Source organism: Armigeres subalbatus, chromosome 3 (genome assembly GCF_024139115.2).
Source record: "Armigeres subalbatus isolate Guangzhou_Male chromosome 3, GZ_Asu_2, whole genome shotgun sequence".
Classification (NCBI taxonomy): domain Eukaryota; kingdom Metazoa; phylum Arthropoda; class Insecta; order Diptera; family Culicidae; genus Armigeres; species Armigeres subalbatus.
In genome coordinates, this window is record NC_085141.1 from 396,314,104 (window position 1) to 396,332,416 (window position 18,313).

Consider the following 18,313-nt stretch of genomic DNA (forward strand, 5'->3'; position numbering starts at 1 on the left):
TTTGCCCGGATTTCTCGACTCACTGGCCATCCTGACCGTTTATTTATTTATTACCAGATTAAGGCCGGAGTGACGTGTGCAATACATGGCTGCACGTCGCCAACCACGCAGTCTGCGGAGGGTCCGTAAATCGTCCTCCACCTGATCGATCCACCTTGCCCGCTCGCCTTCTTGTTCCCGTCGGATTGTTGCCGAGAACCATTTTCACCGGATTACTGTCCAACATTCTGGCTACGTGCTCGGCCCACCACAGTCTTCCGATTTTCGCGGTGTGAACGATGGACGGTTCTCCTAACAGCTGATGCAACTCGTGATTCATTCGCCTCCTCCACGTACCATCCGCCATCTGCACTCCACCATAGATGGTACGCAGCATTTCCCTTAGAAAACTCCCAGTGTGCGTTGGTCATCCACGAGCATCGTCCAGGTCTCGTGTCCGTAGAGGACTGCCGATCTAATAAGGGTTTTGTAGATAGTCAGTTTGGCACGGCGGCGAACTCTATTTGATCGGAGCGTTTTGCAGAGTCCAAAGTACGTACGATTTCCTGCCATGATGCGTCTCCGAATTTCTCTGCTGGTATCGTTATCGGAGGTCACCAGTGAGCCCAAGTACACGAATTCTTCAACCAGCTCGATTTTGTCACCACCGATACAAACTCGTGGTGGGTGGCTTACATTGTCCTCTCTTGAGCCTCTTCCTATCATGTATTTCGTCTTCGACGTTGTGCTGTTATACGCTAGCGAAACATGGTGTGTATCAGTGGAGAACACTCAACGGCTGCAGGTGTTCATCAACAGATGCCTGCGGTATATAATTCGGGCCTGGTGGCCTCACAACTGGATCTCAAACAACGAGCTTCATCGTCGTTGTCACCAGAGGCCGATAGCAACAGAAATTCGGGATCGAAAGTGGGGCTGGGTCGGCCACACTCTACGTAGGGGCGGAAACGAAATCTGTAAACAAGCATTAGACTGGAACCCAGCGGGACATCGCAGCAGAGGCAGACCCAGAGGCTCTTGGCGGCGAAGCCTCAATAAAGAAATAAAAGAAGTCGACCGAAATCTAACCTGGCAACAGGTTAAAGCGATAGCTGGGCAACGCTCAGGATGGAGATCTTTCAAGTCGGCCCTTTGCACCACCGGAGGTGTACAGGACTCACAGCATGCCGTAACCCTCTGAGGGGACTCGAGAATGCCCCTGAAACTCGAACTACGCACATCACCCGATCCATCGTCGCCTTGATCAACCGTATCAGTTTATCCTGACCGTACGATTAGAATTTATTTCGATACATTTCAGTCTTCTATTTTTTTCAGCCTTGTGAAACTTTAAGCTTTTTGAGTTGAGCCTTATGGATATTCAGCCTGTTCAGTTTCGGCTTCGCCTTAGACCGACAGGGGGACCTATGTCATTTATTACGCGACGAAGAGAATACACTATTTGAGCATTTACCCAAGCTAATTCAGCAAAATGTACACTAGGGTAAAATGCCCAATAGTGGATCCCCTAGTAGCGGAATTTTGCTCTTCCTGTCATAAGGAGTAGAAATTTTCAACATATTCATTCTGCTTGATATCTAATACCAAGCTCTGCATCTCCTTTTTACGATACATACATAAAACACTCAAATACACGACGTTATTCGTTGAAATTAACCTTTTAAAGTCTGACTGAATTCGCCCTATAGTAGACCCCCTGGGGGTCCATAATAAGAAATTGCTTCCCTATAGTCGACACTTCATTTGATTTTCATGTCCCGTTTCGGGACGTTCTTCTTCCCTATTATGGACCCCTCAAAATATTCCTATAATGGACACTCTCGTGTTTATTTTTTATAGAATTGTAAAAAATCATCTAATTTGACTTTCCATAGCATTTCCAACGCATGTAATCAAATCATAGGACTGTAAGGTAGGTTCTCCCGATAGAATTTCATAGCAAAATGTTGACATTGTGCAGTAGGAATGCAAAAATGGCTGGCGGGTCCACTATTGGTTGGGGGTCCACTATTGGTTATTTTACCCTACTGTTCTGATATTGGCTTTTCATTATAGCACCCATATGAGTGTTATAATGAATATTAAGCAACCCATTTGAGTTGCGTAATGTTCATTAAAGCACCCATTTCTTTGGTGTGGAAAAATAGGCCACTTTATAACTCAAAGCCAAGATATTATGATCAGGAATTGTAAACAAAAGTTTTTGATTGTAAACCAATAGTTAATGGATTGTTTTCAATAGTTTAACTATTTGTATTCAAAATTGACATATTTGCAGTCTAATGGAACCATAAAGATGTGCCAAATATTGCTTTTTGTTGTTGAAATAATGCAATGAAGATTAGAAGGTGCTCTACAGACACCATGGGCTGGAGAAGGATAACAACGGTTGTTGGAATAATGACATTTTTTTTCTCGGTTCAAATGATTTTCAGAATTATGGGACATTCGGATATTTATTAACTATATCGCTCATAAAATGGGCATTCATGCTTGCATTAATGTGTATATTTTGATTCAGTTATGTTATACAGTAATTATTTTATAAAAAAGTTAATCCAGTTTTCAAGTCCTATATTACCTTAGCGAATGCGTCACCAGTGTATGTGTTAAGCCCTAAGATAACAGAATTAGTTACGTACTAGGTGTAAAAAAAAACAAAACCAAAAACAAAAATGCATGTCCCTAGTACACAATGTAGTAGAATGATTGTGCTGCCTGCAAGTTCAGTTAACAGTGAATCCATTCGTTCCTATTACTCTTTGGACACGACTACGTTTTTGCGTCCAATCTGCACCATCAAACTTCCCTTTACGCTGGAACCTCCGGTGACATCGTAGGCAAAATTCAAGCCTACTGCAAACTCCTTCGGGAAGCACACGTCGTTGGCGCAGAGGTTCAGCTTGAAGTTGACCATGCCCTGGATAGGTTTCTGCTGCTCACTTCCTTTCGGGGCAATCAGCGTTAAACTAAGTCCATCGTTGAGCGAGCTAATGGAGCCGTTCAGCGTATCGCAGCGCCATTTATCCGATGGAAGCGTCAAGGACCACTTTTGCGGGGCTCCCTGTGTTAGTTTTACATTTGATTCCAAATATCCGAACTCCAGATTTAGCAAGACTTTGCCACCATCTGGCAGAACTTTGAAGGTATTTTCGAAGGGGTAAATTTCCCCTGGATTGTCCAAATGGTCGGTTTCAGTTTTGCTGAAGCGCACCTTCAACGGACGGATGCTATTATCGGACAAATCAGCAACCATGATCAGATGATTGTTGGTATCGGCAATGTAGAGGAATCGATTCGTGGGGTCCAAACAGAGACCGGCTGGTTCGTTGAACAATTTATTGGATCCACTCTCATCCTGAAAGCAGCAAGTCGTTGCGACATTCGTGGTTGCGTTTATTTTCTTGATTTTGTGATTGTACGTATCGGTTACGTAGATACAATTATCCTTTGAGTTGTAGGCCACACCCAAGGGATGTTGGAACTTGGCTGAGTATTGTTTTCCATCCACGTCACCGAAGGAAAATAGATCCTGCAGAAGATAGAAATCATTTAGCAAAAAGGTACCTAGTAAAAATCATAACTTGCAGTCTGAAATTTGTGATTTCACAACATATAATTCACAATTTAATATTTTATCTGCAGTCCCCTACCGGAACAAACACATTTTACCTGCTAGATTTAAAACACTTACCAAAGGGTTGCGATCTCCTCCGGCAACAGCCAGCACTTTTCCATCGCTCAACGACATTTTACGGATCGAAGAACTCTCGCTATCTGCCAAATATATCTCCTTTGCTTCCTTATTGATCGACAATCCGGAGGGTTGTGAAAATGCAGCATTGTTTGGATAGGAATTGTTTCGGTTCTCTTCCCTTCCATTGCCAGCAATGGCCAAACAACTTCCAGCTGAGTATTTCTTAAACTTCCACCAAATGGTATCCTCCAGGAACAGAGCCCAAATCTGATGGATGCCCGCCATCGCAATCAGTACAACGTCTTTGAGCGGGGTCTTCGATTCATCCGCATGGAACGACATGTCCAAATCTTTAGTACGATACACGGCCACATCCCATGGCGAGGAAATTATCTGATCACGACCAACTTTGCCGCCAATTCGATCGCAACCTTGCATTCCATTCCCTACTACGGTCGTCACCTGTTGGCTTTTCAAATCAATCTTGCGTATTGCATGATTTTCGTTGTCAGCTACAAAGATAATGTCATCACTTTGAAAAGCTACACCTTGGGGAGCATTGAAACGAGCTTTTCGGAAATCACCATCCACAAATCCCGCTCGTTTTCCACCGATTCGATGAAGTATCAGACCGTCGCCATCTACTACCAAGATTCGATGATTGCCTGAATCGGAGATGGCATACAGAGCGTTATCTGTATTATCGCCACCGCGATAGGAGCTACATATCTTGCCAGGAAATTGCAAATGACTGGTTTCGATGAGGTTCGTTGCGATGTTAATCGGAAGTGTGTGATTCAGAATAGCTTCTTTCTCCTTGTAGAACTTAATCGCCGAGCTCACATACAGCTTCAGATCATCAAAGTGTCCTTCTCCCATGATCACGAAAATGGGATTGGCTCGTGGACCAAGAATCATGAGCGTTGGCCAACATTGTACCCGTAGGTTCCTCCACATTGAGGCAACATTGTCATTGACTACGGGGTGGCTAATCTCATATCGTTGTACAGCAGACAAAATATTTGCCGAATCTTTTTCGTTTTCAAACTTGGCGCTATGGACACCAATCACCACCAAACCATCCTCAACTGAATACAGATGCTCCAATCGCTTCAGATCCGGTAGGATATGCATACAATTGATGCAGCAGTACGTGAAAAAATCCAACACTACTATCTTTCCTCGAAGGCTTCCATCAAAGGACAGTGGTTCCGTAACGTTGAACCAGTCCAATCCTTCTTTGAAGTCCTTGATACTCTTGCTTTCTCGATCGGCATTTTTAAGATACTCTGCCACAAGCTTCCGTTTCTCGTTCAGACCGGACGCTTCCCACAGATCGTTTGATAGCTTGCTGCAGTTGTAGGCCAAGTAATCCAACATGTCCCCGCTTTCCGGCGACGATGAGCTCATTTTGGTACCTATTTTGGAAGATTTACGAAAACGGTGAATCAATGCAACAAACGTAGGAGATCGCTTTGGCCGAAGTAGGGAGGAGTCGTGAAGGAATTTCTGGAAAGTGTTTTGGTCGTACTGCTGATGACGGTGACCGTGACGGGGAGTTGATGGTTCGATGACGTTTCTAGCTGTCAGTCTGTTACTGATGGAATTAGTAAACAAACCGCGCAGCGACGACCGAAGTAAAAACACCATGTGCAATGGTTCGTAGGATTAAAATACAAAAATCAATTGTATTTCTTTAGTTTGTGCTTTATACAACACATCGAAATCGTAAGTAATCACAAATACTTTTCGCACTAAAAATTAAATATAATATTATTAAAATAACCACGGGAAAAAATCTTACTTTTCTTCGCTGCACTAAAATGCAACTATTAAAAACATCGATTTTTCCTGTCTCGCAGAATGTCACAGGACGCTAGTGCAGAATCCATCTCATCACCGGAGATGTCGCACTACCAAGTTCTGAATGTTGCGTCCGACGCAACACTGGATGAAATACGCCGCTCCTATCAAACGTTGGCCCTTCGGTTTCACCCGGACAAAGTGAATCGCCAAGGGTCATCAACCGTCCAGCAAAGCGACCAATTGACTGGATTGGCAGATAATTTCATAAGGATCGACGAAGCGTGGAAGGTGTTGAGAGACGAAGAGACCAGACGGGTGTACGATGCGGAGCTCATGCAACGGACTTGTCGTGATGAGTACTTTGTGAACGAGGTACTTCGAAGGGCTGATTTCAAATATAATCAGGAGGAAGATTTATATTATTATACTTGTCGGTGCGGGGGATCATATGTGCTTCCAGAAGAAATAGTTGAGCATGAGAACTGTTACATTGCATGCGACGAGTGTTCGTTGCTAGTTGAAGTGGAAGTTGAATAAACGGTTTTCATAACTGGTAATCTAAGATTTTTACGATTGCTGAACTCATATATTTATTATTACTCCCAAAAAATAAATGAAATTAAAACGTAAACGTAACTATCGTAATTTGACTAACCATTCGTCAAACTACTTCAAAGTTCTTTATGCAAAATTCAATAATTCTGTTACCGACGCCGATCCCAACCGAAGGAATTGGGCGAACGAGGGTAACCTTATTAGAAGTGAACGTAAGTAGGACCCTTTGGTGGGTATAAGGATTGAAACAAGCTAATGACGATAGCTGGTTCCAAACTCGTTCTGTTTCTTGCTGCCAGCTCAAGAATGCCCAAGTGCTACATGCCCAACTATGGAGGGGCAGTATGACAATCCTCGAGATAAACTTGAATCTTCTTTTTCATTGGTATTACATCCCTCACTGGGACATTGCCGCCTCGCAGTTAAGTGTTTATTAAACACTTCGACAGTTATTAACTGCGAGGTTTCTAAGCCAAGTTACCATTTTTGCATTCGTATATCATGAGGCTAACACGATGATACTTTTATTCCCAGGGACGTCGAGACCATTTCTATTCCGAAAATTGTCTAGACCGGCACCGAGAATCGAACCCAGCCACCCTCATCATGGCCTTGCTTTGTAGCCGAGCATCTTCCGTTAGGCTAAGGAGGGCCCCTAAACTTGAAACTGGTTGACATGTATTAGAACTTGACCCTCAAAATAACTCAAGATTCTAAGAATGACCAGGTGCTACTTGCCTACTATCCAGTTTTCCGCGAGCGGTAATGGCCGCCAGCTTGCCTGCGGGTTAGTCTCTGATTTGACGTTTCTGGAGGTCAACTGCACCCACCGCTCCCAACATTCTGACCAATGTTGCATATAAGAAGGTGCTGATTCAGTGAATTCAAGCCTTCTTATATACCACATTGATCAAAATGCTGGAATGGTGGGTGCAGTTGACCTCCAGAAACGTCAAATCAGAGACTAACCCGCAGGCAAGCTGGCGGCCATTACCGCTCGCGGAAAACTGGATAGGGGGCAGTATGTCGATCATGGTGAGAAACTTGTCATGAATAACTGAGATTTTCAATTGAGTTCCTTGGAAGAGGAGACGGTCAACGTTTAGATATGGACGAGGATATAAATGTATTTTATGGAACTTATTGTCAATTTTAGTTTGAAAAGTAGATGTTATTTTATAGGTATGTTATTAAAATAACATCTACTTTTCAAACAAAAATTGAAAAAAAATGTCATGGAAAATTCGAACTCATTTTTCTTCATCCGAGCTCATTGCGACATTGGCTCTTATTAAACAACAGTTACTGTGTCGAATAATATTTCTAATTGGCGCTTTGATGTTGCACAAAGAAGAAGAAGCAGAAAGATGATAATCGAAAAAATCTCCACGGGAAACCATACGGAGAAGTTTTTAAAACTCTTTTCAAAAATTCTAAAAGCAATTTAATTAAAAACTGTAAGCAACACGGGGTTGGACTTTTCTTATACTGTGTTTTAAGCAGGACCGGATTTAGCCGGAAGGGGGCCCCGGGGCCGACGGTATGCACAGCAAAAATTATTGTAATTTACATCGATGTAAAGTGAGAGATGTACAAAATTTCCTATGTATTGATGAAATTCAAATGCATATAAACATTCATTTGAATGTGATATTACATCTCCATGAAATTACACTGGTTTACAATCACCATTTTCCATTGCGTAGAAGTTGTGTAATATTCCACTTTAAATGCAATGAAAATTACACAGAATTAGATGCAACCCGTTTAGTCCAAAATACGATGTGTAAAATTACACAGCTCGAATGTGATATCGCCTTAAATTGATATGCGATATTAAATCTTGGCAACACTTCCCCATTTTGTTTCACCAAATTCGCTCAGTGTTGGTTGGCGAAGAAGCGCCATTTTTATTTGAATTTGTTTTTGGCTTCGTTCGGGTAGTCCGTGAGCAGTAAATTATTTAAAATGTAATAAAATCTATTTTTATTCATTTCTTTATGTTTAAATATTTGCAGGTTCATTCATAATCCTCCACATCGGCATCGAGGGCATCGAGATCGACGGTTCTGAGATCAGAACCGGGTCAACAAAATTTTCAACCTCGCAAATCGCTGAGAAACCACCGGAATATGGGTAAGCACTGTTTTCGTTGCAATTCATCATTAAATTTTGGTGTTACGGAATATTACGATGAATAGTGCTGTCCAATGAGCAGCTTGAAGTAGCTCGAAGTGATCCTCATCCCGCTCATGTCCATTAACGAGCAGGACGGGAGAAACTTCGAGCTACTTCAAGCTGCTCATTGGACATCATTAATGTATCTTATATAATGGATTCCAGTGGGAATTATACTGTAGTTTCAACATAAATTTCGTCTATTAATTTTAGTCAATATTTACAGATTTCTGAATTCCACTCGGCAAAACTGGGCGAGCAAATTAAATAAATTCTTCGAAATCGACTGGACGGATCACAAAATATATTCTACTTCTTACCTATGAAGATCGGACCGGATCAACACTTCGTCGGAAAACGGGTAGGCATTGTTTATTTTGATAACATTTATCTCAGAAAGATTCCCGTTGGTTGTCTGAAAAAAAATTCCATATAGGGGGGTAAGATAGATATGTAAGTAAGAGGAGGAGTTGCCAATTAGAGAACCCATTTCAAATCTATTTGTGGATGCCAACGGGTATAAATATGTATCCGAAGAAATGCTTTCCGTGGGTTCTGGAGTTCTGACACAGTAAAGAACCTTAATTCCAATTAGCAAGTTAAAAATTAATCGTGTGTGCTATCAGCTTTTGCTGATTGAAATTAGGACAGATGACCTTGACGATAATCCATTTGAGCTTTCAAAAAACTAAATTCCTTATTTTTAAAATTCCAAGTTCTGCTACACTATGAAGATTATTGCTGTAGGCAACTTCCAACCTCGACTCTTCTTCAGCGATTTTGTACTCGAAGGGAATCCTTTTGGGATCCCGAAATGATTCATTTTTAAATCCCAATGGGAATCCTTTTGGGATCCCGATGGAAATCCTTTTGAGATCCCGATGGAAATCCTTTTGGCATTCTGAAGGGAATCTTTTTGGGATCCCGATGGGAATCCTTTTGGGATCCCGAAGGGAATCCTTTTGGGATCCCGAAGGGAATCCTTTTGGGATCCCGAAGGGAATCCTTTTGGGATCCCGAAGGGAATCCTTTTGGGATCCCGAAGGGAATCCTTTTGGGATCCCGAAGGGAATTCTTTTGGGATCCCGAAGGGAATCCTTTTGGGATCCCGAAGGGAATCCTTTTGGGATCCCGAAGGGAATCCTTTTGGGATCCCGAAGGGAAGCCTGTTGGGATCGAAGGAATCCTTTGGGATCGAAGGAATCCTTTTGGGATCCCGAAGGGAATCCTTTTGGGATCCCGAAGGGAATCCTTTTGGGATCCCGAAGGGAATCCTTTTGGGATCCCGAAGGGAATCCTTTTGGGATCCCGAAGGGAATCCTTTTGGGATCCCGAAGGGAATCCTTTTGGGATCCCGAAGGGAATCCTTTTGGGATCCCGAAGGGAATCCTTTTGGGATCCCGAAGGGAATCCTTTTGGGATCCCGAAGGGAATCCTTTGAGGATCCCGAAGGGAATCCTTTGAGGATCCCGATGAGAATCCTTTTGGGATCGAAGGGAATCCTTTGGGATCCCGAAGGAATCCTTTGGGATCCTGAAGGAATCCTTTGGGATCCCGAAGGAATCCTTTGGGATCGAAGGGAATCCTTTCTGATCCCGAAGGGAATCCTTTTGCGATCCCGAAGGGATCCTTTGGGATCCCGAAGGAATCCTTTGGGATCCCGAAGGAATCCTTTGGGATCCCGAAGGGAATCCTTTAGGGATCCCGAAGGGAATCCTTTAGGGATCCCGAAGGGAATCCTTTAGGGATCCCGAAGGGAATCCTTTAGGGATCCCGAAGGGAATCCTTTAGGGATCCCGAAGGGAATCCTTTAGGGATCCCGAAGGGAATCCTTTAGGGATCCCGAAGGGAATCCTTTAGGGATCCCGAAGGGAATCCTTTTGGGATCCCGAAGGGAATCCTTTTGGGATCCCGAAGGGAATCCTTTTGGGATCCCGAAGGGAATCCTTTGGGATCCCGAAGGGAATCCTTTTGGGATCGAAGGAATCCTTTGGGATCCCGAAGGGAATCCTTTTGGGATCCCGAAGAGAATCCTTTTGGGATCCCGAAGGGAATCCTTTGAGGATCCCGATGAGAATCCTTTGGGATCCCGAAGGAATCCTTTTGGGATCCCGAAGGAATCCTTTGGGATCGAAGGAATCCTTTTGGGATCCCGAAGGGAATCCTTTGGGATCTGAAGGAATCCTTTTGGGATCCCGAAGGAATCCTTTTGGGATCCCGAAGGAATCCTTTTGGGATCCCGAAGGAATCCTTTGGGATCGAAGGGAATCCTTTTGGGATCCCGAAGGAATCCTTTGGGATCCCGAAGGAATCCTTTTGGGATCGAAGGAATCCTTTGGGATCCCGAAGGGAATCCTTTTGGGATCCCGAAGGAATCCTTTTGGGATCCCGAAGGAATCCTTTTGGGATCGAAGGGAATCCTTTGGGATCCCGAAGGAATCCTTTTGGGATCGAAGGGAATCCTTTTGGGATCGAAGGGAATCCTTTTGGGATCCCGAAGGAATCCTTTGGGATCCCGAAGGGAATCCTTTTGGGATCGAAGGAATCCTTTGGGATCCCGAAGGGAATCCTTTTGGATCCCGAAGGGAATCCTTTCGGGATCCTGAAGGGAATGCTTTTGGGATCCCGAAGGAATCCTTTGGGATCGAAGGAATCCTTTTGGGATCCCGAAGGAAATCCTTTTGGGATCCCGAAGGGAATCCTTTTGGGATCGCGAAAAGAATCGTTTTGGGATCCTGAAGGGAATCCTTTTGGGATGAAGGAATCCTTTGGGATCCCGAAGGGAATCCTTTTGGGATCCCGAAGGGAATCCTTTTGGGATCCCGATGGAAATCCTTTTGAGATCCCGATGGAAATCCTTTTGGCATTCTGAAGGGCATCTTTTTGGGATCCCGAAGGGAATCCTTTTGGGATTCCGAAGGGAATCTTTTTGGGATCCCGAAGGAAATCCTTTTGGGATCCCGAAGGGAATCCTTTTGGGATCCCGAAGGGAATCCTTTTGAGATCCCGAAGGGAATCCTTTTGGGATCCCGAAGGGAATCCTTTTGGGATCCCGAAGGGAATCCTTTTGGGATCCCGAAGGGAATCCTTTTGGGATCCCGAAGGGAATCCTTTTGGGATCCCGAAGGGAATCCTTTTGGGATCCCGAAGGGAATCCTTTTGTGATCTCGAAGGGAATCCTTTTGAGATCCCGAATCGAATCCTTTTGGGATCGAAGGAATCCTTTTGCGATCGAAGGAATCCTTTTTCAATCGAAGGATTCCTTTTGCTATCCCTAGGGGAATCCATTTGCTATTCCGGAAGGAGTCCTTTTGCGATCCCGAAGGGAATCCTTTTTCAATCCCGAAGGGATTCCTTTTGCTATCCCTAGGGGAATCCATTTGCTATTCCGGAAGGAGTCCTTTTGCGATCCTGAAGGGAATCTTGTCAGCACAAACAAACAGATATAACACATGGAATTTTTTTCGATGAAATTCAAAATTCAAATTCCAGAAGCATTCGGTTAATTCAATTAGGAATATCTAACAGATTTTGTTCAAAATCCTTGAAAAATCGGAATATCATCGAGATCGTAGTAGGATTTTTTAAATATCAATGGCATCAATGAAATTTGTTTGGTTCCGTTCGGCATCCCAGAAAGCTTTCTTGCCGAATGATGCCGTTTTGTATCGTAGAAGAATATCATTAGAAATCGCAAAAGGATTTCGTTCAGAATGACGGAAGGATTTCTTTTGGTTTCCGATTAGAATCCCAGAAAGTTTTCACTCAAAATTAAAATCCCAGACTCTCAGAAGTTTTCCGTTCAGAATCTCAAAAGAACTTCATTTTCATTCTCAGATGAATTACGCCACAAGGACTTCTTTCAGAATCCAAGAAGCAAGCCGCTCAAAATCCTTGGAGAATTCCGTTCAAAATCCCATCCGGAAAAAATCGTTTGCAATATCATCAAAATTAATGGATTTCGTTCGGAATCGTTCAAAATTAAGAAATCAAAGCATCAAGGCATGCCGTTCGTAATTCCAGGAAGATTATTTTTGAAATCCCACAAAAATTCTGTTCGTAGGTCCAGAAGAATTCCATTTGGAATGCCACAAAGATTTCGTTCGAAATCTCAGTTTTTTTTTCAGAATCAAAATATTCCGTGTGGAATGCTAGAAGGTATCACAGAAGGCTTCTCTTTGCAATCCAATGAGTATACCCTGCAAAACCGCAGAAGAATTTAATCAGAATTCCCAAAAAAGGTTGAGAATTTAAGGATTCCATCCTGAATCGCAGAAAAATTCGGTTCGTAATCTTTGAAGGGTTTCGATCAAAATAGTTAAAGTAGTTAGTTCAAAATCCTAGATAAAATCAGTATGGTATCTAAGGTAGATTCACTTCACAATCTCAAAAGAATCCTTGGACAGAATCCTTTTAAGAATCTAATGCATCCAGAATAAAAAGTGATGAACTCGATGTACCATTTGACTTTGATTTACAACGCATTCGTGAGTTTTTGACCGAAATTCTCGAGGGATTATTTATGGAATCCTTTTGGGATTCGGATCGCAACTTCTCTTTCAAAGGCTTTGCTTTTTAATTGGAACCTGCCCTTTTTTCAGCTGCCGCTGCATGAATATGCATATCTTGTGCGGCAAACACAAAGGATGGACGGATGGACTAATCTCAGGAAGTCGTGGATATTTTCTAGCCGAAAGCATCCAGGACTGGACCAACAATCGAACTCTATCTCTAGATTGACAATCCTACGCCTCTGCTCATATTATGTATTAACTCCAGACCAAATGCCATTGAAGCTAAATGCTCGCATAAATTTGATTACAATTACGCCGGAAAGAATCCTGGTTCTGGAGTGGATTGGATTTTTAGAAATATTATAATCTTATATATAAAAATGAAATGGTCTGTGTTCGTATCCGCATAACTCGAAAACGGCTGGATGGATTTTTTTCATTTCTTCAGCAGAATTATTTTTATTATTATTTATTCAGACTAAGGCCGAAGTGGCCTGTGCGGTATGTAAGAGTCTTCTCCATTCGGCTCGGTCCATGGCAACACGTCGCCAGCCACGCAGTCTACGGAGGGTCCGCAAGTCATCTTCCACCTGATCGATCCACCTTGCCCGCTGCGCACCTCGCCTTCTTGTGCCCGTCGGATCGTTGTCGAGAACCATTTTCACCGGGTTATTGTCCGACATTCTGGCTACGTGCCCGGCCCACCGCAGTCGTCCGATTTTCGCGGTGTGAACGATGGATGGTTCTCCCAACAGCTGATGCAACTCGTGGTTCATTCGCCTCCTCCATGTACCGTCCGCCATCTGCACCCCACCATAGATGGTACGCAGCATTTTCCTTTCGAAAACTCCGAGTGCGCGTTGGTCCTCCACGAGCATCGTCCAGGTCTCGTGTCCGTAGAGGACTACCGGTCTAATGAGCGTTTTGTAGATGGTCAGTTTGGTACGGCGGCGAACTCTATTCGATCGAAGCGTCTTGCGGAGTCCAAAGTATGCACGATTTCCAGCCACTATACGCCTCCGAATTTCTCTGCTGGTATCATTTTCGGCAGTCACCAGTGAGCCCAAGTACACAAATTCTTCTACCACCTCGATTTCATCACCACCGATGCCAACTCGCGGTGGGTGGCTCACATTGTCTTCTCTTGAACCTCTTCCTATCATGTACTTCGTCTTCGACGTGTTAATGACTAGTCCGATCTGCTTGGCTTCCCTCTTCAGTCTGATGTAGGCTTCCTCCATCTTCTCAAAGTTACGTGCCATAATATCTATGTCGTCGGCGAAGCCAAATAGCTGGACGGACTTATTGAAAATTGTGCCACTCGTGTTAATCCCTGCTCTTCGTATTACCCCTTCCAAAGCGACGTTGAATAGCAGACACGAAAGACCATCACCTTGCCGTAACCCTCTGCGGGTTTCGAAGGGGCTCGAGAATGCCCTGAAACTCGAACTACGCACATCACCCGATCCATCGTCGCTTTGATCAACCGTGTCAGTTTATCCGGAAATCCGTTTTCGTGCATTAGCTGCCATAGCTGGTCCCGATCGATTGTATCATATGCGGCTTTGAAGTCGATGAATAGATGATGTGTGGGCACGTTGTATTCGCGGCACTTCTGCAGTACTTGGCGAATGGCGAACACCTGGTCCGTGGTGGAGCGTTCGCCCATAAAACCCGCCTGATACTGCCCCACGAACTCCCTTGCAATTGGTGCTAGTCGACGGCATAAAATTTGGGAGAGTACCTTGTAGGCGGCGTTCAGCAATGTGATTGCGCGGTAGTTGCTACAATCCAGCTTATCGCCCTTTTTGTAGAAGGGACAGGAGACACCTTCCATCCACTCCTGCGGCAAAACTTCCTCCTCCCAAATCTTGGTAATGACCCAGTGCAGCGCTCTAGCCAGTGCCTCACCACCGTGTTTAAATAGCTCTCCTGGTAGTTGGTCAACCCCAGGGGCTTTGTTGTTCTTCAGCCGGCCGATATTCTCCTGGATTTCCTGGAGATCCGGGGCCGGTAGAATTATGTCCTGCGCGCGTTCCCTAGGTCCATCACCATACTGCCATCTTCGTCTGCCACATCGCCATTCAGGTGCTCTTCGTAGTGCTGCTGCCACCTTTGGATCACCTCACGCTCGTTCGTAAGAAGGTTCCCGTTTATGTCCTTGCACATATCAGGCTGTGGCACGTGGCCCTTACGTGAACGGTTCAACTTCTCATAGAACTTTCGTGTGTTATTAGTGCGGTACAGTTGCTCCGTCTCTTCACGGTCTCGATCTTCCTGCTGACGCTTTTTCCTCCGGAAAATCGAGTTTTGTCTGTTCCGCGCCTGTTTATATCGTGCCTCATTCGCCCTCGTGCGGTGTTGCAGCAATCTCGCCCATGCTGCATTCTTCTCTTCTACTAACTGCTCACATTCGCCGTCATACCAGTCGTTTCTCCGATCCGGGGGCACCGTGCCAAGTGCAGCGGTTGCGGTGCTACCAATGGCGGATCGAATATCTCTCCAGCCATCTTCAAGAGACGCTGCGCCTAGCTGCTCTTCCGTTGGGAGTGCCACTTCCAGCTGCTGCGCGTATTCTTGGGCTAGCCTACCGTCTTGTAGCCGCCCAATATTAAGCCGCGGCGTCCGACTTCGACGCGTGTTGTACACCGTCGAGAGTTTTGAGCGCAGGCATACTGCAACGAGGTAGTGGTCGGATTCAATATTCGCACTGCGGTAAGTGCGGACGTTCGTGATGTCGGAGAAGAATTTACCGTCGATTAGAACGTGGTCGATTTGGTTTTCCGTTTCTTGGTTAGGTGATCTCCATGTGGCCTTGTGGATATTTATGCGGGGAAAGAAGGTGCTTCGGACTACCATTCCGCGGGAGGCTGCGAAGTTTATGCATCGTTGGCCGTTGTCATTCGATACGGTGTGCACACTATTCGGACCGATGACCGGTCTATACATTTCATCCTTCCTACCTGCGCGTTCATGTCACCGATGACGATTTTGACGTCCCGCAGTGGGCATCCATCGTATGTCTGCTCCAGCTGTGCGTAGAACGCTTCTTTCTCGTCGTCGGGTCTCCCTTCGTGTGGGCAGTGCACGTTGATGATGCTATAGTTGAAGAAACGGCCTTTAATCCTCAGCTTGCACATCCTTGCGTTGATTGGCTGCCACCCAATCACGCGTTGGCGCATCTTTCCCAGCACTATGAAGCCGGTTCCCAGCTCGTTGGTGGTGCCACAGCTTTGGTAGAAGGTAGCCGCCCGATGCCCGCTTTTCCACACTTTCTGTCCTGTCCAGCAAATCTCCTGCAGCGCCACGACGTCGAAGTTGCGGGGATGTAATTCATCGTAGATCATCCTGTCGCAACCTGCGAAACCTAGCGACTTGCAGTTCCATGTTCCAAGCTTCCAATCGTGATCCTTTATTCGTCGCCTAGGTCTTTGCCGATTATATCGAGTCGCATTATCTCTTATATTGTTCGTAATTATTGGTTTTCCAGGCGGCTTATTGGGCCTGCGCAAACCTCCTGTCTCGCCGGAGGGCCGTCGTGTCAGGGCTGTTTAGCGTCCCACCTAACACCAGGACTTGGGCTTGTGCGCTTTGAGCGGCACACGGTCGCTTTGGCGGAGCCTACTTGCGGATACATGCAGCTTTTTATAGAGGTTTAACAGGGCCCACTGTCAAACCCCACCACATCCTAGGCAGGCGCCACAACTCGCAGATGGCCTGGGGAGGGATCGTCAGCAGAAACATTCGTTATAGTTTCCGACGGGTTTATATGATATTTTCTAATGGGAAAATTACGAGTAAGGTTGAGCAAACCGTGAATAACTAAAATTGTGATTTCTATGCGAACTTTGCATGGGCAGTTTGGAATGCACATTCTCGCCTACTATGCAGGACAACGTCTGCCGGGTCAACTAGTATTAAAAATATGTCCAGGAAAAACAGATTCAGATAGGATTAAAAAACCTTCGCACATATAGGGACTTGTATAAACGTCGTGCGGGGCTTTTTTTGACAAACCGGGGGCTACTTAGGACATTTTGAAAGAATTTTAACGTAAGTTACTATGAAATTGCCATTGTCACCATTCGGGTGTCTTGTTGTCAGTTGGATGACATCTCTCTGTTTCAAATTTGGTATTTTTTCCGTTTATCTTTTTCAGAAAATCAAAAATCCAAAGTAGCCCATGGAATCAAAAGAACCCCCGCACGATGGTACCCATGTTTCTCATGCGAAAGCATCTTGGAGTGGACCAAGAATCGAACAATTCATCTCCAGATTGTAGGTAGAATTGGGAATTCGAGACCGGAATAGTTTTCATTTTATAACTGGAAATGTTAAAAGAACAATAAGTTGATAAGCAGGCCCAGTTTCAGTTGGAATATAGAGTAATTGAAGAATAAGAAGACTAAGCACAGATAACTTCTCCAAACGAAGCGAGCTCAATCAACTGGACTTGAACATTGAGTATGAATTTCTATATTCGCTTAGCGACACGAGAGGAAAAAAATGGAGATTGAGCAGCTTCACTCTAGTCAGGGATTAAATTAAAATTGAAAGAGCTTGAGAACGAACAAGTGAGCAAAGTACGACCTCAAATAAAAAAAAGTTTTGTTCTTGTTCATATAATTTCGTTGTTTAATATTTGTAATGTTTCTCTTTTAAAGGTCAATGCATCGGAAATAACAGGTATGTTCCGCAATTCCTCGTCACCCGATTTGCTACCAATCCGTAGGCACCAGGATCGTAAAATTTTGTTACGGTGGAATCAAACGGAAACGGATATGGCAACAGCGCCCGTAGCTTTTCGGTTCAACAGTAGCACCAAGTAGAGCCATCCAAACGTACGTAACGACGCACTAAGGGAACAAGCGGGAATGGCAATGAGGACGGTAGCAAAGTGGACATTGCACGATTGTTCTTCGCTGGCGAGCAAACTATTCGAAATAGACTGGCACCGATTACAGGATGTTGCTCAGTCACCTACGGGAAATTGGTTGGATGAAGAATTACACGGGCCGATGATGGTGGGGAATATGTCTGTTCCCTACCGAATAAGAACAACCAGAACTGAAAATATTGTAATTCCTTTAGGGATTTAGGGAATGATGAAAGGTACCCAATTTTCAATAACCAATGTAACTAAAATGAAACATGAATAAAATAAAAATGAGAAAGTACTAGTACTAGATTGCCTGAAGCCAAGAAAGAAAACCCAATTTTGCTTTTTACATTTACATCGTACCGTATTACATGACCCCGTTTTACATCGCTTCGAATGCATCGTCTAATTTAGTACATCGGAACAAAATTACATCGTTCATATTAATTACGCAGAATGTCCTTGAGTACATCGTGCGATGTAATATTCAACAACCGATGGATTTAGTGGGTTGCAGCTGTTTCGATGTAATATTCAACAACTTTTTTTGCTGTGTGTGGGGGCCCCAAAATGTACAAAAAAAGTTGGTTTTGGTTCATAAGATTTGTGGGGGCCCGGGGCCACGCCCCCCTCCCGGCCCCCCCATAAATCCGGTCCTGGTTTTAAGTGTTATATTAGAAAATA

General features: G+C 44.4%; 2 protein-coding genes and 1 long non-coding RNA gene across 6 annotated transcripts in view; 2 read left to right on the forward strand and 1 right to left on the reverse strand.

Moving 5' to 3' along the window:
* Nucleotides 1–2,486: 2,486 nt before the first annotated feature.
* Nucleotides 2,487–18,313, reverse strand: part of LOC134226886 (NHL repeat-containing protein 2) — a 333,703-nt gene continuing 317,876 nt past the window's right edge. Inside the window, exons 2-4 of one of the 3 annotated variants that reach the window (XM_062707963.1) lie at nt 5,502–5,527; nt 3,695–5,115; nt 2,487–3,532 (exon numbers count right to left, since the gene is read on the reverse strand). In XM_062707963.1, the coding sequence (XP_062563947.1) occupies nt 2,756–3,532; nt 3,695–5,115; nt 5,502–5,527 (2,224 nt within the window). In that variant the 3' untranslated portion in view covers nt 2,487–2,755. The other 2 variants (XM_062707964.1, XM_062707962.1) reach the window with 2 other exon arrangements.
* Nucleotides 5,289–6,139, forward strand: LOC134226887 (dnaJ homolog subfamily C member 24-like). Its single transcript, XM_062707966.1, has 2 exons — nt 5,289–5,425; nt 5,560–6,139. Exon 2 carries the CDS (start codon nt 5,561–5,563, stop codon nt 6,038–6,040), a length of 480 nt encoding a protein of 159 aa, XP_062563950.1. The 5' UTR covers nt 5,289–5,425; nt 5,560; the 3' UTR covers nt 6,041–6,139.
* Nucleotides 7,937–17,807, forward strand: LOC134223994 (uncharacterized). Of its 2 annotated transcripts, none has more exons than XR_009982800.1 (4): nt 7,937–8,012; nt 8,077–8,194; nt 8,463–8,597; nt 17,415–17,807. It is a non-coding gene; the product is annotated as an uncharacterized LOC134223994 (long non-coding RNA). The 2 variants fall into 2 exon arrangements; XR_009982801.1 differs by having other exon boundaries at nt 7,962–8,005.

Coding starts and splice junctions, on each gene's coding strand:
- LOC134226887 (XM_062707966.1), top strand. CDS start 5,561: ATGTCACAGGACGCTAGTGCAGAATCCATCTCATCACCGGAGATGTCG.